Source organism: Zonotrichia albicollis, chromosome Z (assembly GCF_047830755.1).
Source record: "Zonotrichia albicollis isolate bZonAlb1 chromosome Z, bZonAlb1.hap1, whole genome shotgun sequence".
Taxonomy (NCBI): Eukaryota; Metazoa; Chordata; class Aves; order Passeriformes; family Passerellidae; genus Zonotrichia; species Zonotrichia albicollis.
This window is the reverse complement of record NC_133860.1, coordinates 84,004,745-84,027,162: the sequence shown is the minus strand read 5'-3', so window position 1 is coordinate 84,027,162 and position 22,418 is coordinate 84,004,745. Positions and strand designations below refer to the sequence as shown.

Genomic DNA, 22,418 nt, shown 5'->3' with positions numbered 1-22,418 from the left:
TGGGGAGACACAGAGAGGACAATAAAGACAGATCATAGTAATGACATCTATCTCTCTGTCTTTCTTCCTGTCTATCTATCTATCTATCTATCTATCTATCTATCTATCTATCTATCTATCCATCTATCTATCTATCCATCTATCTATGTAACATTTACATAATTCAATCTTCCTGGCTCTGGTCCAAGGCAGTTGGAGGTGCAAAGCTCACCTAAAGCAGCACCCCTCTCAGGAGAGGATTAGAGACATGTTCCCTCGACCGATTCTGAGCAGGCAGAGATGTTTCCCCCTCTGTGGTTTTTTCCCACAGAGTTGTTTTCATCCTCCAGCTTCTTGTGCCCTGAAGTCTCCAGTTAATTCTGTAAATTTCCGCCTCTCTAGGAGAGGTGGAACAATTCCATGTTTAAGTGGTGTTTGGTGACTCTGGTCATACATGCCATGCATTACATGACACATGGTTTCCTTCACTGGCATCCCCAGGGCTGTGTAAGTGCCTTCATTAATGGGGCCTTAGAAGAGTCTCTGTTTCTGCTGCTCAGAATTCTCAGTTGACAAAAGAGGGAGAAGAAACACCATGGTCCTCCTCCGTATGCTGAGATGGCCATAGAGGCTCTGTGACCTCCATCAGAGATCTTTGCACGCATCCTCATCTCCTGAATGACCAGCTTTTCTAACAAGAGTGTGGATGTCAGAAAGGCAGGAATGCTGGTGCAGGCCTGAAGAGAACTCCAGAAGCATCTCTGACAAGGAGTGAGCTCATCCAGAAAGCACCTGCGGAGCCAGGATGGAGCTGTGGGACAGGGCAGGGTGTCAGTCACTACTGAAAGACAAACAGGACATGGTAGAAGCACAGGGAGGCCCTCACCAGACCCTTGAGAAATGCCACACCTTCCCTGTCACCTGCCTGAGAGGCTCTTGCAGCTTCAGTCCCAGATGGCCCCTGATTGTAGGGCCAGGGTCACTTTGGAATCTGTGCCTCCCCTCAAACAGAGAATGACCCAGCAGAGCAGCAGCACAGTGCTTTGGGAATGAGTGAGCCCAGCAGTCTTTGAGTCTTGGCCCACAAAGGTCATATGGGAAGCTGAAACCCATCTTGTCTTGCTTTCTGTGCAGGTGCTTCTAGAGAGAGAGCAGGAGCAGACTGCTTCAACTGAGATGCCATGCCAGACTCATGGAGAGCTGTTCCCAGCCCGAGAGCAGGAAGAGCAGCTCGGGCAGCAGGTGGAAGAGCCACAGGAGAAAGGCCAGGTAAGCCTGACTGGCCAGGGCACAGAGGGAAGGGCAGGAGGAAGGGCATAAACCACAGCTCTTGGGACTGAGGAGGCCAGGAATCCCACAGGCACTGGAAGCACAGAGCCTTGGAATCTGCACAGATCAGCCCTGGAACAGGAGGTTTAAAATGGAGGCAGAGGTAGGGAGGGAAGCAGAAAGAAGGAGCTGAATCAATGTGATTTTGCGGCTGCAAGAAAGGAAAAAAGCTGAGCCTGGTGGTAGCTCCCAGTCACTTGCTCTGCATTTGTGTGCACAGAACATCAAGGCAGAGCCACAAGCAGAGCTGCTCCAAGTTCAGAGTGCCATCATGGCAGTGAAGGGGAGGAACAAGGAAGACATGGAAGAATTCAAGAGGAGAATCTCCATCAGCAGAGGGGTGATCAACACAACCAGGTGAGTGAAAGAATGGCAGCCACTCCACTCCCAAGGCGTCCTCTTCCTCCTTGGTAACAGAACATCAAGGAATACCTGCAGGCAGAGCTGCAGAAAACTGATGCCAGGATCAAGGCATTGGAGAAGAGGCTTGAGGAAGACATGAAAATCATCAGAGAGAAAGCTATCTGCCTCCCTCAGGCTCTAGAAAACCAAGTGAGTGAAAGAGGGATGCAGTCACTGCAGTCACCAAACTGGTGGTTTCTGCCCTCCTTGCCTTTCAGTGCAGAGCAGCAGGGAGTGGGGCCATGCCTCTGAGTGCCATCCTGCTCTAGTGTGTATCACGGTCACTCTGAAGGACATTTCCTGGTGTGCTGAATCTCAACTGCTGCCCTGGACAGTGAAACTTGTCCTCTGGGCTTTGGGCCAGCAGTCATCCAAATAGATTCCTGCTGGCCTGTTCCTGCTCCCCTTGTTTCTGGAGGTGTTTCCACAGTGGAACATGGTGATCCAGATGGAAGACTGAAAGAAGCTGTCTGTATCCTCTGTCAATCTGTTCTTTCCCTTTCCTCACCGTCAGTGACTCCTGGCTGACAGGGACAAGCTGTAGTGTCTGACTGCTTTGTTCTGTTTGACTTGAGGCGCAAGTGTTGACATCTCACTGGGCAGCCTGCGAAGACTTCCAGAGAATGTCTGGCAATGAAGGACCCCAAGTTAGGAGTGAGGCACAGGAACAGTGCCCACCAGAAATGCTCCAGGTCCAGCACATCATGGGCTCTGAACCTGCTGCCGCAGCAGCATCAACTCAAGAAAGCTCTTCTGTGACACCTGGGAACTCGAGCTCGGGCAGTTCCTTCATCTCCCTGGAACAGCAGACTGAGGAGAAGTACCTGGAGATGCTGGGTACATCTGGGCTGTTTCTTGGCTGAGGGACAGTGTGTTGTGTGCAGGTGTCAGCAGAGCTGTACCAAATGCTCCTCCTGAATTTGGGGCCACAGGGCCATTTAGGAGTCCCCAGAGGAAGCGCTGCGCTCAGAAGCAGCGAGAGAGCGCTCTGGGTGTTCCTGCTGCCTCTGATGGCAACTTGGATGGGTTGGGTTTGCCTGAGCTTCCCTCTCCGCTGAAGGCTGAAGCAGGGATTGTTCTTGCATCAGCAGAAGGATGTGACCTTGCAAATTATCTAGGCGAGTCCTGTCTGATCATGGCCAAACTGAACAGAATTTTTATCTTCCAAAATTCTCCTTAGACTCCTGACTTCCAAACAGTCATCAGAGAAAAATAACTTCACAGAAATGGACTGGCTTTGGACTTTTGTCTTTCTGGTTGGGGTTTGTTTTTTTTTTTTTGTTTTTATTTTGGTTGGGTTTTTGTTTTTTTTTTTTTTTTTTTTTTTTTGTGGGGGTTTGTGCTTGGTTTCCTTTTTGCTTTTTTTCTTCTGTTGTTCTGTGGGGTATTTTTGGTGCAGTTTGTTTTTCTCCATCCTGAAGGAGCCCTTCTGCCTCACATGTCTTGCTTGTTTCATTTTTATGATTGTTACTGTTACCACTACTACATCTGCAGTTTATTTTCATAAGAATGCTATATTTTGTCAATAAGAGAATGCTATCTTTTTGCCAATAAGAGCTCCTTTGAAAGTACATCAGGTTACAGGACAAATAGAGACCATGAGGTGTTTTCCACATGCCCCCAAAGAAAAAAGCAGTATCTTTATAACAACTTTTATTTAATCTTCTAGTTTTGTGCATATCAAGATGTGTCCAAGAGACACATCCAAGTGGCGTGATCAGATAAAACCGTACTGCAGGCATTTCTCAGGAGAGAGCCTCAAGCCCAGCCATGGTATATTCCTCAGATCCATGGCGCTTTTCCATACCAGATTCCCACTCTTTCCCACGACTGTTAGACTCTTAGCCATTGGGCCAAGCCTTGCTCAGACCAGTCTCTAGGAAAACACATCAAGTCCTTTGTGATTCTGCAGCACAACCCAATGAATCTGCTTCTTGCCCTTAACAGCTGCCAGTGCTGTGCTCTCAGATAAGACCTGGTGGGGCTGAGAAGAGAGCCCAGGGGATTCTGTGTCTACAATAACCTGTTGGGACAAAAAGGGCACAGATCCACACCTTAGTGGGGCTGATCTCAAAGCCCATCCTGTTGTGTCCTGAATGGGGGCAAAAGCTTGTATGGGGCTCAGGCTGGCTGTGGCTTCTTCCCATCAGTGCCTGTCAGTGCTCATGCTTGGGCTTTGCCAGCCTTGTTGTGGTCACTGCCCTGCCCCTGAGGGCTGGAGGGACGGCAGAGGCTGGAGCCTTCCTTAGCTGGGAGAGGGGCATCTTAGAGCTCAGCCTGCTCATAAACAGGTCAGGGTCCGGCTGCTGAAAGCCCCTTTTGGGATTGGTTATAGCTTGAGCTTCTCTGGTTTACAAATGGAAAGGAATTCTTTTGGCAAACTGCTGATTGGTGGGGAAGATGCCCTCCTTTCCTGGAAATGCATCTCCCCGTGCTTTGTTTCCTGTCAAGAGAACTCTTCAAAGGACTGTACTAAATCAGTCTCTGTGCCAGCCATCTGCACTGCAAAGTAGCCATGCATGTTCATCTCCACACCCTTATTCCCTTCTTTCAGCTACTTTTGGGGGGAGGAACTCTGGCTGGTGCTGGAGTACATGGACGGAGGCACCCTGAACGATATCCTCAGCACGACCTCCCTGCATGAGCATGAGGCAGCAGCCATCAGCCGGGAGGCCAGCAATCCCATCTGTGTTTCCAAAGGCTTGGGCAGCATTGTCTGGGAAACAGGGGCTCAGACCTGCAGTGATTTCCTGTGCCAAGCTTTGGTTCTGTGTGGCTGGTATGCTATGGGCAAGTAAAAGCATCTCAAGTGAAAGGCCTGCCAGTGCCCCTGCACTCCCTGTACTCAGTGCCAGTACTCTTCTCTCCTGCTGCTGTATTCTCGCTCTGGCTCATGTATTTGTATTTGCTGTTCTCCACCTTGCCTCTCTAAATGTTTGCCTGGAGTCTGTCTTCACTGCATTCCTTGCCTGTGAAAGCAAAGGTGCTGGTGGCAGGAATTGAAATGATCAGCAAATAAAAAAGAGAGAGAGAGACTCGTTTCTCTCAGGCCTCAGCATACAAGGACAGGAGTGCAGCCAAAATGCTCTTTCCTTCTGAGCACATGCACTGCAGCAGCAGTCATCCTGGCTGGTTTGCAGGGGACAGTCTCCAACAGCAGGTGCTGTTGCTCTTTCAGAAGCTGACATGCCTTTCCTCAGAAAGGTCCTGCTCTGCAAGTGTTGGAGCAGCAAGCTCTTCCTCTCAGTGGCACTGTGTTCTGCCATTACTGCCCATTCCCCTGGAGAGGGAATCTTTTAGATTCTTTGTTGCCTTTCCTGTGGGATGAAATCACATCACTCATTTTTGCCCTCCTCTTTCTGTTTTCTCTCTCAGTGCCTGCAAGGACTGCATTTTCTTCACTCAAACAATGTGATCCATAGAGATGTGAAAAGTGACAACATCCTTCTCAGAACCGACAGTTCTGTCAAGCTGGGTCAGTATAATCTTGGTCAGGAGCAGCATTCCAGGGATGTGGGTGTGGGGCTGCTTGGCGGGACAGCCAGCTCCCCTAAATGGTGCTGGTGGCAGTGCAGGGACACCCGCTGTGAGCTGAGGGCACAGTTGCAACGCGCACAGAGGTAGGACAAGGAACAAGCAGTCAGGAGTGGCCTTGCTCTGTGTGTGTCCCTTCCAGAGGGAGGGAACTACCAGTTTAAAGTTCCAAAGAACAAAAGACACTACTGGAGACATTTTAAAAAATGGGGGGATTTTTTAAGTCACCAATGCCAGGAGATTCAACAGCACATTTTCAAACTTCTACTGGGGAATTCTTTTGCTTGCTTTCCTAATTGCATAGAATTCAAATAAAACCAGTATTTTGCTTTCTCTTCAGCTGGTTTTGGCCTCTCTACTCAGCTCAGCCCTGAGCAGAGCAGACGGTGCTCGGTAGTCGGGACTCCTTGGTGGCTGGTGCCTGAAGTCATCACAGGTCAACCATATGGTCCCAAAGTGGACATATGGTCTTTCGGAATCGTGGGGATTGAAATGAGAGAACAAGAACCTCCCTACTGGAGTGAAAGTCCCATCACAGTAAGGAGCAAATACTCACTGATCCCACTGTCTTTCTCACCTGTCCCTTGTCCTGCGTGCCATTGGACAAAAGCCCATTGCCATCTGCCTGAACCACTTCCACCAAGGACCCCTCCTAAAAATGTGCCTGCAACACATCAGCATCTGCTGTACTTTTGGTTGCAGCAGTGGGGGAACTCAAGCCTTATCACATGCAAACAAACTCCAAACAAACTCTATTCTCAGGCAACACTTTCCTTTGGCTTTTAAGTGGTTCCAGTCCTTTGGCTGTGGAGATGGCCTTAAGAGCAGAAAAGAAGCATCTGACAACTGCTGTTATCTTTCCAGAAATGAAGGAAGGTGACTCAAACCCAACAAAGTTTCTAAAACTGTGGTCTTTAGAGATGACCCTAACTCCCTGAGCAGTTTCCTCTCACTGGGAAACATGCCTGAACCCTGGGCATGAGAGTGTAAAGGCCACTGAGTCTCTTCTGCTTCTTGTGCAGTGCTGCTGAAACACTCGGTCACCGTGTTTCTCTCCTAGCCAAAGGCACATCCTCTGTGTCACCAAGCCAGAGCCTGGTGATGCGGAGAGCCTGACAAAACCTCCCATTTGTTTCCTGGCTCTTTCTGGCATGGGCCTACCATTAATGCATTGACTTGAGTAGCCAAATGAGCAGAGGGTTGCCATAGGGATGGCACCTCTCCTTCTTCTGACCATGACAATTTTTCTTTGGCTGCAAAATGGGAAGCTGCAGTTTTCAGACTGCTGAGAGGCAGAGCTGCAGGTGGCTCCTGTGTGCCCAAGCAGGAATTTTCATCCCTGTACATTTGTGCAGGCATCTTAATCTGTCTGTGTTGACGCTGAGATTGAAAATGTTCATTTTCTTACCTGGGGATTAACTAATGGATTTCCTTTCTTTCCTTCCAGATCCCATTGTTTTCAAGAACAGCACAAAAACCTTGTTGAGTTTTGTGCTAGGGCACGTGCACTTACAGGACCAACAAGCACTGCAGACATGCCTTTCATGTACTAACCCTGGAAATCAGTTAGTATAGCAAAGTCCCTCTTCCAAAAAGCCTCTCAAGCTGGTGTGAATCCTCAGAGAAGCAAATGTGCTCTTCCTGATGTAGCTCCCACTAACTAGGTCAGTCAATGAAATCACCTTCCAGAGAAGGATTTGCGGGATGGTGGAAAAGCTGTGGCTGCATCAGGGTTTGGGTTTCTGGTTAGTAAAGGGAAATGATCTCTGGGTCTCTGCCAGGGTAGAAACTGCCACTGAAGAGCAGAGGTTAAACAAAGGGAGGTGGGAGAGCACTTAGAGATGTGAAAGCAGCAAGTACAGCCTGGTGTCTCCTTTTTCTCCAGGCTACACAACTGATAGCCACAGTAGGGACCCCACGGCTGCAGCAGCCCGACCAATTCTCGCCTTGCCTGCGTGACCTCCTGAGCTGCTGCCTGCAGACAGACGAGGAGCAGCGCTGGTCTGCCAGGGAGCTCCTGCAGGTAAAATGTGATGGGAAGTGCACCAGGGTTACTGCCAGGTTGTGTGGCAGAGAGGGAACTGCAGGGCCCAGTGCCACTGGGCTGGCCCTGCTGGGAAGGAAGGTGCATCCAGCACACGAGGGGCAGGGCATGGAAAGGCAGACACTGCTCTGTCTCCCTGTGGGAATCAGCACAGTGCCTGTCTTGCAAAGCAGGGACTTATGTGAGTCCTTGGAGTTTCCTGAAAGGAAGAAACCCCAGGCACAGAAAGCACCATTTCTAAAGCACTGGCAGGGCAAAAATCCAAGCAACATGAAGACATCACAATCAACAGATGACTTGGACTCTGGGCCACATTTGCCTGGGATGGCCAGGTCCTGTACATGACAACTGGGGAACAGATGGTCCCACTGTTCTACTTTCTGGGTCTTTCTAGGAACTAGAGGAAACCTCATTGAGCCTGTGAATAACACTGAGCTTGGGAAGTCATGATTCTTGTTCTTGTTTTGTTTTCTTTTTTTTTTTTTTTTCCTGTGGACAGCATTCATTTGTAGCAACAGCCAAGCCAGCATCCATCCTGGCACCACTCATTAACTCAGTCCAGAAGAAGTAGGACACAAGAACATATCATGTCAAGATGTTATCTCCATAGCCAATTTTCAGTAGAATTGTAGAACAGGATTCTAGAGCAGGATTGTTGAAAAGTTTTGTAGAATAGGGTTATAGAGTAGGACTAATTAAATAAAGCAATTAAATAAAGTTTCTGAAACATCAACTCATTTGGAACATGATTTGAAAGATCCCCTTCTGACTCTTTCAGAAAACTCAACATTTCCTCCTGAATTAGCAGTTGTTTTCTACTGGTGCTAAGACATGCTTATGGCTTCTTTTGTATGGTTCAAAAGTGGGGAAAGTTTTTTTCATTCATCCATCCCAAAGCACACTGCTTATAGAATACCATCCACTGGCTGGTTTTGGCATAGCTGTGGTATTCCTAGTTGAGGCAGAAAAGGCAGGGGCATTTGCAGAAAAAAACAGAAGAGGAGTGGGGCAGCCCAGACATCCTGTGTGGATTCAGGCCTGCAGCTGTGACTCAAGAGCATTTGGGTTCCTGCCACTTGGATTTGGATCCCTAAGTGCAATAATCTCTTTGGCTGAAGGAGAGCCTTGCTCAACTAAGAAAGCAGAAAGATCAGAGAGGGTGCTCAGGAAGGTTTCCTATGGTGCAGAGCTGTCAGCGCCTGGGAGGTGAGAGCGGCCTTGGGCAGGGTGGAGCCCCAGCAGAGGCCTGAGCAGCCTGAGCTGCTGGGAGAGAGGGAGTCGGGGATATTTCTGAGGGTTTTGCTTGAGGAGTGAACTGATTTGGAAGAGAGCAGAATAATCTCAGTAGGCAAATCTGTGTTTTCTTCATTAGTTTTTGAAAGAAGGTCACAATGTGTTGCACACAGGTAGGGGGATTAGGAAAGAAAGGACTTATAAAATCAGGCCTTGCTTTGCTAAATTCCCAGCTGGCCTGTTACGTCTTCCACATGCAGCCAGCTAACTTCCCATGGCAAAAGTCTTAAGAATTTGAGCAGTTAGCACAACATGCTATTGTGCTAAGAAAACTGTTTGCATCTGGAATAAACAAGAAATATGTCCCATGAGCGTCCATGAAAGAAAAATTTAACCACCTGAGTGAGTCCTAGCATGTACACACCAAAACACCTTCTAAGCAATAAATTGTATGGCAAGGAAACTAGCAGCCAGCTGGAGCTGTACACGCGGTCTGTGAAAACAGTATAAAAATGAGGTACGTAAATAAAGAACGGGCTTTCCCTGCATGAAGAAACTGAGTCCCAGCTGCTTTATTGACACAGCAATGTGGCTTCATTCAGCAAGAGCACTTGCAGAGTGTATTGATGAAACACACGTGTTTTGTTCCCAGAATAGGAAGGAGAGGCATTAAGTGCAACAAACAGGGCTTAGTCTTGTCAGTTCCTTCACCTTTAACAGGAGTGCTGAACCCTGTATTCCCCCACTGCAGTGCTTATTGTGTGCAAGTGGCTATCCTGCCCTAGAGAATAAGGAGAGTGGTCCTGCTAAGAAGGTAGCTGGAATGCATTCAAAGAGAAGAAAATGTTTTTAGGAGGCTCTTGATCACCAAAGGAGAGTTTGAGCAAGGGAATATTTCCCAAATGACTGTGTCAGGAACCACAGTCGTGTCCCAGGCCCTGCCATACTTGATCCATGTTTGAGCAAGTTGACAGGACAATGAAGAAAAGTGTCTTGTTTAACAGGGGGGACCTTGACCCTTGAAAGAGAATCAATGTATTGGTCAATCAGTGAGCAGTCAAGCTTTGAAGGGGGAACAGAGCATAATGGAAGCCTTGGTGGCAGGGAGTTATGGAGTCATCCTGAGCCATCATCTCACAGCCAGCCATGTGTGAGCTGATGCTGCAACTGGGAAAATTCCACTCCTGAGCAGGAGATACAAGGCTTGGTTCTGAGCTGGAAGGGTGAGAAGGATGAGATGCGCACTGTTTTGATCCAGGGCATGTCCTGGGAGTGCACTGCCTACCTCCCCTTCTGCTGAGTACCACGCTCCATCTCCTTCTGCTCAGCAGATTTTTGGGAATCCAGGGGTTGGTATGTATTATTTGCTACTGAAACTAATGGAATAAATTTGCTTTGCAAGCCCAGTTGCGTCTTAGGCTCTTTTGTGCATGGATTTTCCCCTGAACCTCTGGCAACAACCACCAGGGACCTCCAGGACACTCCTACTCTGATGTCAATAAATTCTGAGAAGTGACTGAAATATGTCAATAAATTTGGGGTAATGTTTAGCCTGTGAGTTTCAGCAAAGTATTGAATATGTCTTAGGTCCATGGATACACACTGGTAGGTGAAATTGCCGGCTATGCAGGGCTATGGGAAGTGATTCCCTATGCACCCAGCACTGAAATAAAGTAATGCCTCCTTTCTAACCCTCAGCTCTCAGCAGGGATCAGGCCCTGCTTGGTAACTTTCATTTTGGCAACTTCTGTTAGCAGGTAAGAAAGGTCAAAATGAAACCTTTTCTAGCTGGTTGATCTTTTTAGGCACCAAAGCACTGTGCCATGGGTGGCCTGGTTGTGTGCAGAGCAATGCAGCCCCCACAAAGCCCTTCGTTTCCCCACGAGTTGCCAGTTTGACTGCTTCCAAAGGGGAAGAAAGGCAGAGATGAACATCCACAGGAGTCCTGGCCATGTCCAAGAAAGGTGCAAATATGCGGGGAGATTTGGTAGGAAGGATTTCAGCTGTGATGCCAACAGTGCCTTCTCTCCTGGTTCTGTGCACTGGAGGTGAGTAATGGAATAGCTGGCTCTCACAATTAAGAGACAGCTATTATGTGGATAGGTATTATGTTAAAATGTAAAGAGCTGTTATTGTAGTATGTCCTCCCATACTCCTCTTTCTTAAGCCCCTTGTAATCGCCTTGGTAGTCAGGGCATTTGGGGAGGGCTGGCTTGTGACCAGCAGGCAGGGTGTAAGAACACCTGTCCTCCAGTCAAGGTGCAAGAAATTAATCTCCACCAATGGACAACAGAGAAAGAGTTGACTGACAAAACTTTCGGAGGCGCTAAGGGTATAAAATGCAGAGCATCCCTTCTGTAGATGAGCATGTGGCTGCTAATCATGGAAACTCCCAGTGCTGCAATCTTTCCTTATTCAGTCCTTTCTTAAGGTTTAAAACACCTTTAAAAAGTTAAAGGAAGGGTTGTTTCTCACATGTGCAATGCTTTGGGTCATTTTCTTCGTCTGGTTTCCTTTGCTTGTGTCCCATCTGAGTGCTCAGCTGGGGTACACACTGTAGGTGCTTGGGCCACTCCTGGAGTTCCTCTTGGATCCCCTGAACAACAGGGATTTGGTCCATGAGGAGAATTTGTGCTGCTCTGTGACAGAGGAGAACTTCCCTGGCTATTTTGTGTTTGCTGTAGGGAAGGTTGGTTAGTGCTTTGAATAAACTCACAGACCAACAGGGAGCATTTGCTTTCTCATGTCCGGGCATGGTTGTCAAATTGTCGTAGTGACATCAGAAGGTTGCCTTGGTGCACGAAGGCCTGAGTGTCAGAGCAGCCCTAGCGCTTGCTCCATTCAGGAGAATCCTCCTGGGCGAGGCCATTCTCAGTGGGCTGTGGTGCACTCACAGCAGCCTTGCTTTTTCTACAAAGCGTCCTCTCCCCCCTTGTTTACAGAACATCAAGGAATACCTGCAGGCAGAGCTGCAGAAAACTGATGCCAGGATCAAGGCACTGGAGAAGAGGCTTGAAGAAGACATGAAAATCATCAGAGAGGAAGCTATCTGCCTCCCTCAGGCTCTAGAAAACCAAGTGAATGAAAGAGGGATGCAGTCACTGCAGTCACCAAACTGGTGGTTTCTGCCCTCCTTGCCTTTCCAGTGCAGAGCAGCAGGGAGTGGGGCCATGCCTCTGAGTGCCATCCTGCTGTACTCTGTATCACAATCACTCTGAGGGACATTTCATGGTGCTGAATCTCAACTGCTGCCCTGGACAGTGAAACTTGTCCTTTGGCCTTTGGGCCAGCAGTCATCCAAATAGATTCCTGCTGGCCTGTTCCTGCTCTCCTTCTTTCTGGAGGTGTTTTTACAGTGGAACATGGTGATCCAGATGGAAGACTGAAACAAGCTGTCTGTATCCTCTGTCAATCTGTTCTTTCCCTTTCCTCACAGTCGATGACTCCTGGCTGACAGGGACAAGCTGCAGTGTCTGACTGCTTTCTTCTGTTTCACTCGAGCTGCAAGTGCTGACATCTCACTGGGCAGCCTGCGAAGACTTCCAGAGAATGTCTGGCAATGAAGGACCCCCAAGTCAGGAGTGAGGCACAGGAACAGTGCCCACCACAAGTGCTGCAGGTTGAGCACACCTACGTGGGCTCTGGCACTAAAGCTGCTGCCGCAGCAGCATCACCTCAAGGAACCCATACTGTCAAACCAGGGAACTCGAGCTTGGGCAGTTTGTTCACCTCCAATGCTGCCAGCAGCATGGCTGCTCCAAAACAGGAGACTGAGGAGAAGTACCCTGGAGATGCTGGGTACGTCTGGGCTGTTTCTTGGCTGAGGGACAGTGTGTTGTGTGCAGGTGTCAGCAGAGCTGTACCAAATGCTCCTCCTGAGTTTGGTGTCACAGGGCCATTTAGGACTCCCCAGAGGAAGTGCTCTGCTCTGAAGCAGCGAGAGAGCACTCTGGGTGAAATGGACTGGCTATGGAGTTCTGTCTTTTTGGTTGCAGATTTTTTATTGGGCTTGTTTTGTTGTGTTTTGGTTTGGTTTTCTGTTGTTTTGTGGGGTATTTTTGGTGCAGTTTGTTTTTCTCCATCCTGAAGGAGCCCTTCTGCCTCACATGTCTTGCTGATGTCATTTTTATGACTGTTACTGTTAGCATAATGAAAATGCTATCGTTTTGTCAATAAGAACTCCTTTGAAAGTACATCAGGTTACAGGACAAATAGAGAGCACGAGGTGTTTTCCATGTGCCCCCAAAGGAAAAAAAAAACTTTTGAAAGGTAGGGAAGATGTCCTTCTCTCCTGGAAATGAATCTCCCCGTGCTTTGTTTCCTGTCAAGAGAACTCTTCAAAGGGCTGTACAAAATCAGTCTCTGTGCCAGCCATCTGCACTACAAGGCTATCTGTCCTGTTAATCAAGATGAAAGAAGAAGCTGTCTTTAGGAGCTGAGGCACTAAACTCCAGCACTTCAGGGACAGGCCCGCTGCCATGCACTTGAGAGGAAAATGCATAATCTACCTTCTACATCCTGCAGGTTTTAGGCATTTACAGCACAGATCTCCTGTGTGGGCTGGCTTTCACTGCAAGATCTCAATGGCTTCTTGACGAGCACTAGGGTAGCTATAGATCCAATGGTTTCAGGAACCCACGTCTTAAGAGAGGAACCCACTTGCCGCGGCAAAAGTCCAAATATGGACCACACTGGACAAATTCAGACCAGCCTTTTTTGTTTATTAGTACATCAGCCTCAGAACATTGTTAGATGTTAACAGCATGCTGGCCTAAAGGAAAATGTCCCCGAAGGTGGGGTAAAACGGAATGACATAAAACCATCTCAGTTTAGATTTCGACCAATCACACCAAAACAAGACATATTTGCTGTGGTGTGTTCTTAAGTTCGTTAGTTTGCTCCCCCCATTTTCTGTATTACTTCCTGCTGCTACCCTGCCAGTTATGTTGCTATGGAAATGAAACTGCTCCTCCCTTGGTTTCTCTTATAAAGTGGAAGTTGTTTCCTCCTTGGGGTCAGTCAATCACTCTTTTTCTCCTCCCAGGTTTCGAGAATTTTCCTTTCTCTGGGAGGTATGGTTGGCTGTAGCCCCGGAGCCCCTCCTATGATTTATAACAGTTGGTTACTTTAGTGTATCAGTTATGTTTTGTACCTCCAAATATGTATTTCTATTGGATAGCCGGGTTTCCCTGCCTTCTTCCCCCCTTTTCCCTTAAAACCCTCTCCTGCCCCTTGTTCGGGGCCATTTGCTGGGTTTTTTCCCCTCTTTGTTGGTTCTTCTGTAATAAACCGACAGTTTTACCCCCAGCAAGTGGTCGCCTCCTGATTCGTCTCTCACCGCGCTGCTCCGAGCTATCCCCCCAGCTCAGCCCGAGGCCAAAGCCGCCGAGGGGGGCTGTTTTCTGATGCGCAGGGGCCCTGGCCTTCGCCCCTCACCAGATAGCCGGATTCCAGGGCCGTTCACGCCCCCGTGCAGAGTGGCGGACCAACGTTGGGGCCTGAAATAATCAAAACAGACCCCTCGGAAGTGGAATTTTTAGTTTCCAGTGGACGCTGCACTACCTCGGGGGGGGGCAGGCTCCGTTGTAGGAGCGGCACTCCCTGTAGGATCGGAATCGGGAACCCTCGCACCCAGAGAGGACGGTTCCGGAGACGAAAATACCCCTCCTGATTCATCATTTGCTGCTGCCACCGGATTAGGTAAGGTCGGGCCCTGCTTTGGGGACCTTTCCGACTTTCCCCCTTGCCTTTTTAAAATTTCCCTGGGGGTGCATGCCCTGCCTTGGGGACCCACCCTTCCACCCTCTTTCCTTGAATTTTTTTTTCCTTTTACTGAAGCCCCAGACTTGGGGACAGTAGGGGGGAGGCAGGGGCTGGTGGAAAGTGGCTTTCTGTTGTTTTCAGGTGGTGGTTTGTACCATCAGAGGAATTTTCCCCCCTTTATAGTATTGGCAGTTCCTGTACTATAAAGGCACTTATGGGTGCTAGTTTGGGAAAATCCCAGAAGGAGGTCTATTATATTCTAAAGAGTATACTGCTTGGAGGTGGCCAGAAGGCCCCCAAGCAAGAATTAAAATTCTTAACTAAGTGGATCTTTTCTAAGTTCCCTGAAATTTCCCCAGAACTTGCAAAACAGCCACACCTTTGGACTGCCGTTTTGGCAAAATTGGAACAAGCAGTTGATTCTGGGGAGACAAAATTAGCAACTGTGGCATTTTGGGCGAACAGAGTGCTCAAAACACTCTCTTCGTCCGGGGAACTTAAGAAAAGCCCTGCCTGTCCCCGATCCCCCCGTTCGGCTTCCCTTACCCCCCAACCCTCTCCCTCTCCCCATAGGCATGAGCCCTCTAGAGGGATTTTGAAGGCCAACAAAAAGCAGGGTTTCCATGCTGTCCCTGCTCCCTCTCGACCGGCTCAGCCTCCCCGTGGGAGGAGCCCTGGCCAAGCTCCTCCCCCTATATCCTCACCCTCTACCCCAGTTCCCGAGTCCCCGGTTGTAACCCCTAAGTCTGTTCGTTTTAGCACCGTTGAAGATGGCAACAGAGCTTCTTCTTCTTCTACTACCCCTTTTCTCTCAAGCGGCAACCCTTTCCTTTACCCTGAACACAGCCCTTGCCCAATCCCCCCTCCCTCGTATCTTCCCCCCGTCCCGCTCGCTCCTCCGTACTCTGAGAGACCTTCAGTTCTTGGCACCCAACCTTCAGCTCCCTCTCAAACTTCTCCCCCGGTTCAGCCTCCCGTTCCCTCCTCCCCCGCTTCACTTTCGCTTTCCCCTCCGCCTCCCAACGCTGCCCAGGGGGGGGAGCGGGGTGGATGGCCTTGCACACTCCCTCCCCTTACGTCAGCGCCAAACCCCGCCTCAACCTCCTCCAGTTTCGGTTCCAACTCCCTCCCCCCCGATTCCCACGGGGTGTCTTCGGGGGGGGGGGGGGCAGTGCCTACGGAGGGCGGGGGGGCAGTGCCTGGCCACAAGCCACAGCAAATGCCTTTACTAGAAGCGGCCCCGGTTACCTATAACCTGGGGGGAGAGGGAACAATTCAGGCTCGATGGGTGCCCTTAGCGGAGGCACGAATTAAAGAGTTGTGCAAGGCACAGAAAGACTACTCCCGAAGGTCAGAATACTTCCGGGGTTTGCTACATAATACCCTTTCCCAGGGAGATTTAGTTCCGGCAGATCTGAGGGCACTCTTCTCCAGCCTTATAATGCCTATGGAATTCAGAGTCTGGGTGAGGGAATGGGGGAGGGAAATATCGGAGGTACTCCCGAGTCTTTGGGGTAATCCGGCCCTGTCCCATGATGCAGATGGTTTGATAATTTCCCTTGATCATCTTTTGGGTGAAAGGCAGTGGGCAGAAGGGGCAAAACAAGCCAGAGCTTTATTCCCCTCCCAGCTGATGGAGACGGCCCGAGCAGCTGAACGAGCTTTCTTCAAGCTGGAAGTAGTTACTTCCCAATGGGAGGATGATGAGGTTTTGCAAGGAGAGCATGAACCATACATGGAATTTATGGAGCGCCTCTACAGATATGTGGAAGCACAGGCGCTCCGGGATGATGACAGGGAAATGATGCTCCAAAGAATGGCATATAGCAATGCAAACGCAGAGTGCCGCAAAGCTATAAAAACTCTCCCTCGTAGTCCTAGACCCACAGTAGAGGCCATGATAGATGTTGTGGTGCGTCAGGTCTCCCTGTCATCACGGTCTAAAAGGGCTTCCGTGGCTTTTACTGAATGCCCCATGCAGGACTGCATAGAGGGAGAAGCTGCCCCCGTTGCCGGCCCTCCAACACCTGGGGCGGGCAAGAGAACATCGGCAACCCATCCCTGTCATCTCTGTGGTAAAGTGGGACATTGGATGCCACAGTGCCCTATGCGGCAAGACTACATGGAATGGAGGCGGAAGCGGGAAAAGGAGGAGAATGAAAAGAAAAAAAACTAGGATTGGAGCGCAGTCCCTCCCTGCGCGTGGATAGAAATGTGGCGGGCTGTTTATCATCATCCGGGGAGAGAAGAAACGAGGGAGAACCGCCGCACACCTTGCCAGATTTGACGCACCTATCGGATTCGAAACACTTTACCTGTGATATTCTGCCCAAACCTGTACTTAACACCATGTCCTCTGTTTCCCCTTACAGGCTGCAGCTAACTAGGAGCATTTACCTCCCTAGCAGTAATTTGCAGCTGGTGTCTGTCGACTTGCAACACCCGGGTCGCTGGAGGAAACTGGGACGATGCAGGTGGACCGTTGTCGGAGACACAAAGCACACACCGCGAGACATCCACATAGTCCCTGGTCTGGTAACTACCGACCGGGACCACTTCGCGGTAGGGCTGTATTGTGTCCGACCCCCGCTTTTCCTCCCTAAGGGACAGGTCATTGCTCAGGCTATTCCTGTGCCAGATAAAGACCATTGCTCGAGCCCGACGGAGAAGGACTCGCCTCCGACCGTGGCCTGGACACAGTTGGTAGGGAGGGAGAAGCCCCGCCTGACATGTCAACTTTCATTGGGCGGGGACAAGAAATTAGTGAGGGGTCTTTTGGACACGGGTGCAGATGTGACGATCATTCCCTCCCGGGAATGGCCGTCGCATTGGGGCCTGCAAAGCGCAGCGGGCACGATTTCTGGTGTTGGGGGCCTCCAATTGGCAAACCAATCAAAGAGCATTGTGCAAATTAAGGGGCCCGACGGGCAATTGGCCTCTATACGCCCGTTCGTTTTAGATTATACAGAGCCCCTCTGGGGAAGGGACCTTTTAGCCCAGTGGGGGGCCAAAATCGATCTCCCGACAGCTCCCCAGGTTTTTCGGGTGGTGGCCACTGAGGAGTGCCGGACCTGGAAACTGAATTGGCTTTCAGATAAACCAGTACAGGTCAAGCAGTGGTCACTTAACAAGCAAAAACTAAAGGCACTCAACGAGCTCGTTCAGGAGCAGTTGTTGAAAGGCCACCTGGAAGAGACCATGTCACCCTGGAACTCCCCAGTGTTTGTCATCAAAAAGCCTAACAAGGATAAGTGGCAGCTCCTGACTGATCTTCGCCGAATTAATAGATTAATAATTGACATGGGTTCCCTTCAGCCAGGGATGCCCTCCCCAGCAATGCTCCCCCGAGATTGGGAATTAGCTGTGATTGATATAAAAGATTGCTTTTTCCAAATTCCCCTTCACCCGGAGGACGCCCCGCGATTTGCATTCACAGTTCCGTCCATCAACTGTGAGTCCCCAGCCAAGCGCTATCATTGGCGGGTGCTTCCGCAGGGCCTCAAGGTCAGCCCTGTGATCTGCCAGTGGTATGTCGCTTCGCTGCTGTCACCCATTCGTACAGCCCTCGGGGATGCCGTCATTGTTCACCATTATATGGACGACATCCTCGTGTGTGCGCCCGACCACAGTCTGCTTGCCCATGCGCTTGACCTGACAACCAATGCGTTGGCTGCTGCAGGGTTCGAGCTCCAGCAGGACAAAATTCAGCGGGTGCCACCTTGGAGATACCTGGGCCTCGAAATTACAAAGCGGACAATTGTGCCGCAAAAATTGGCAATTCGGACAAAGGTCCAGACCCTAGCAGATGCCCATCAACTGTGTGGATCCTTAAATTGGGTGAGACCCTGGTTGGGCATTTCAACCGAAGATTTAGCCCCTCTTTTCGATTTGTTAAAAGGGGGAGAGGAGCTTAGTTCTCCTAGGACTCTTACCCCAGAGGCACAGGTAGCTCTGGAGAAAATACAAAAGGATATTTCGGCCAGGCAGGCCCACCGATACCATCCGGGCCTGCCTTTCAAATTTATTATACTGGGAAAATTGCCACACCTTCATGGCATAATACATCAATGGGATGTTAGTCTGAAGGACCAAGGATTAGGAGACAAGCTCTTAATTATAGAGTGGGTCTTTCTGAGCCACCATAGGTCCAAAAGAATGACACGGCCACAGGAGTTGATAGCAGAACTGATTCTCAAAGCAAGATCGAGGATCAGAGAGCTTGCGGGCTGTGATTTCTCATGCATACAGATCCCAATTAAATTGGAATCGGGCCGATTTAAACTAAAAATCTTTGAAGAACTGCTGCAAACTAATGAATACCTTCAGTTTGCACTCGACAGCTACACTGGGCGCATCACAGTAAATCGGCCGTCCCACAAATTATTCAATTCGGGGTTTAAATTCTCGTTGAAAAAGGTTCAGAGCAAGAAGCCACTGGATGCTGTGACAGTTTTTACTGACGCGTCTGGAGCATCCCACAGGTCAGTGATGACTTGGAAGGATCCTCAGACTCAGCAGTGGGAGTCCGATGTTGCTGTTGTAGAGGGCTCTCCACAAGTTGCTGAGTTGGATGCAGTCGTCAGGGCATTTCAGAAATTCCCTGGACCTTTCAATTTGGTCACAGATTCTGAGTATGTCGCAGGTGTAGTGTCTCGAGCTGAGTCAGCTGTTCTTCAAGAGATCACTAATAAGAGATTATTTGAATTGCTGAATAGGCTCGTCGAGTTAGTCTCTAACCGCGAGCATCCATTCTATGTCATGCATGTGAGATCACACACAGATCTACCTGGGTTCATTGCGGAGGGAAACCGTCGCGCCGATTCTTTAGCGGCGGCTGCTGTTTCGCAGGCCCCCCTCCCAGATGTGTTCGGTCAGGCTAAAATCAGCCACCAACTGTTCCATCAAAATGCCCCTGGCCTGGTTCGTCAGTTCAATCTGACGCAGGAGCAGGCCAAGGCAATAGTGGCCACATGTCCCCAATGCCAGCAAGATCAAATGCCTACCATAGCCTCAGGGGCTAATCCCCGGGGTTTGGCAAGCTGCGAGTTGTGGCAGATGGATGTAACGCACATTCCATTTTTTGGCCGATTGTGTTACGTCCACGTCTCAGTGGATACTTTCTCCGGGGCGATCTATGCTTCTGCCCACACAGGTGAAAGGGCAGCGGATGTTCAGAGGCATCTGCTCCAGGCATTCGCTGTCTTGGGCATCCCTAAGACCTTAAAAACAGACAACGGCCCTGCGTATGTTTCCAAGGAGCTGCAAAGCTTTCTGCAGCAATGGGGAATAGTGCATAAAACCGGCATCCCCTATTCCCCGACAGGCCAAGCCATGGTGGAAAGAGCTCACCAGAGCCTTAAGAAGGTCCTATCCCGGCAACTACCGACGATGAAGGCAGAGACCCCCCAAGTCCGGCTATCAAGGGCATTGTACACACTCAACTTCCTGAATTGCTCTTTTGACAGCCAAAACCCTCCGATAGTCCGACATTTCGGCAGTCACCAGCAGCTGCAGCCTAAAACCAGGCCACCGGTTCTTGTAAAAGATCCGGAGACCTGGCAGACGGAGGGCCCCTTTGACCTGGTAACTTGGGGGAGGGGATATGCCTGCGTGTCCACTCCCTCGGGTCCCAAGTGGGTACCATCTAAGTGGGTCAGGCCCTTCGTCCCGAAGCAGGGGATCAAGAAGGAGGCAGTACCACAGGTCCGGCAAGCATGTTGGCGTCGGCGGAAGAAACTATCCCATCAACCCTCCTCATTCTCTCCAGATCTCACTCCAGTTACTGAAGAACCCTCTCCCCCAGCTTCTCCTCCACCCCTTGATCTTTTATACCACCTTTCCTCCTTTTTCGCCCCGGCTCCAACCATTACCCCTCGTGAGTTTTACTTAAATTGGTTGTTTGGAGAGGAACCATATCTGTGAATCCTGCATACTTTTACGGCTCTCCTTTCATTTCAGTTTTATCTCCCCGAATGGTCTTCGAATTGACTACGCTGGCTCTCAATCCTTGTTTGTTGTTGACCGTACTGATGACCTGCGGATTCCTTCTGCCACCTGCGGAGCCGTGGGTCATCCCCCAGCCAAAAATCAACGTCTGGCGTGCCTTGGCCCAATCATTAGGACAGGACAGTATATGCCTCGACACCGGCGCAGCAGAGGACCCGATGTCGTCTTGCCTTGTGGGGATCCCTTTCTCCCCAGGCGAGTTCCCCCCTGCCTTCCAGTCTGCCTTTTCCCCCGTTTTGGCCCAGAGCCTAACTTTCCTCCCCGGTTTTGAACCCAGTAATGCCTGGAGAAGTGGAGTAGCTAGGCTCAGTCCTGCGCCCTCCGAGCCCACAGAACTGCATCTACTCGGTTCCGCCAACTCCTCAATTTGTTTTCAGTTTGAATATAGTTATGCCCCCATATATGAGGGCAGTGAGGTGGTCCGGCAAACAAAGAAACAATATCAAGCGAGCCAGTGGTGCCGCGCTGTTCTAAAAATCATGGGCCCCACCTCTACCAAGCGGACCCCTTACGCCCTTCCCAGGGGGGTGTTCTTGATTTGTGGCGATCGAGCGTGGGCAGGCATCCCCTCTGGTCTGATCGGAGGGCCGTGCACATTTGGCCGGCTGACGCTGTTTACCCCCAACATCACCCAAATTATCAATTGGAAAAGGAATAACATCACATCCGAATTGGCCAGATCTAAAAGAGATCTTAAAGATCTCACTGAGGATTGTGATGGTAAAGTTACCCATTGGTCTCATTCTAAATCCGTCGCCTTTACCATTTTATTGCCATGGTTATCGGTGGCGAAATCTCTGGGTGAATTGGGCCGCCTGGAGTGTTGGGTGGTTAAACAAGCCAATTATACTTCAGCCGCGTTATACGACCTCCTTAAGGACGAGGAAATTACAAGGAAGGCAACGCTCCAAAACAGAGCAGCAATAGATTTTCTACTACTGCTCCATCACCATCACTGTGAGGAGTTTGAGGGCCTCTACTGTCTGAACCTGTCCTCTCGGGCCGAGGACGCCAGACACTCCATCAAAAAACTCCAAGACCTCGTCCATCAGGTCAGGCAAGAGACATCAGACTGGCTGGGGGACATATTCAAGGGTTGGGGCCTTAGCGGGTGGGCCAGTTCGGTGTTAAAATCTGTTTGTAAAGTGGTTTTGAGCTTGATTGTATTTTGCATTTTGATCGTACTGATCCGTAGTTTGATCAAAGGACTAATAGCTAAAGCCACTTCAACGACTGTCAATCATGCCGCACTTCCTCTGGAGGAACATTTTGAGCTGGAGGACCTCTCCTCAGAAGCCGGAGGAGATTCAGATGAAGAGGAATCCACAGAGCTGCCTCAAGAACGTAAGTGGGCTAGCGAACTCCAGCTCGAAGAAAGCGAAGATTGGCAGGACAAGCCGCAGACACCTTCCTTTTAAGTTGCATAGAAAATTTTAATTTTATTTGATAAGAAACGGGGAGATGCTGTGGTGTGTTCTTAAGTTCGTTAGTTTGCTCCCCCCATTTTCTGTATTACTTCCTGCTGCTACCCTGCCAGTTATGTTGCTATGGAAATGAAACTGCTCCTCCCTTGGTTTCTCTTATAAAGTGAAAGTTGTTTCCTCCTTGGGGTCAGTCAATCACTCTTTTTCTCCTCCCAGGTTTCGAGAATTTTCCTTTCTCTGGGAGGTATGGTTGGCTGTAGCCCCGGAGCCCCTCCTATGATTTATAACAGTTGGTTACTTTAGTGTATCAGTTATGTTTCGTACCTCCAAATATGTATTTCTATTGGATAGCCGGGTTTCCCTGCCTTCTTCCCCCCTTTTCCCTTAAAACCCTCTCCTGCCCCTTGTTCGGGGCCATTTGCTGGGTTTTTTCCCCTCTTTGTTGGTTCTTCTGTAATAAACCGACAGTTTTACCCCCAGCAAGTGGTCGCCTCCTGATTCGTCTCTCACCGCGCTGCTCCGAGCTATCCCCCCAGCTCAGCCCGAGGCCAAAGCCGCCGAGGGGGGCTGTTTTCTGATGCGCAGGGGCCCTGGCCTTCGCCCCTCACCAGATAGCCGGATTCCAGGGCCGTTCACGCCCCCGCGCACATATTGACAAGCTTTCCATCCAATCTTATAAAACATACGTAAGAGTAGTTAAAACA

The 22,418-nt window shown here is 49.8% G+C and overlaps 1 protein-coding gene across 1 annotated transcript; it reads left to right on the top strand.

The window, feature by feature from the left end:
• The first annotated feature begins 16,270 nt into the window (after positions 1-16,270).
• LOC141727276 (uncharacterized) lies at positions 16,271-21,708 on the top strand. The gene is made up of 2 exons (XM_074533638.1): positions 16,271-16,758; positions 19,608-21,708. Exon 2 carries the CDS (start codon positions 20,257-20,259, stop codon positions 21,706-21,708), a length of 1,452 nt encoding a protein of 483 aa, XP_074389739.1. The 5' UTR covers positions 16,271-16,758; positions 19,608-20,256.
• Positions 21,709-22,418: the final 710 nt, after the last annotated feature.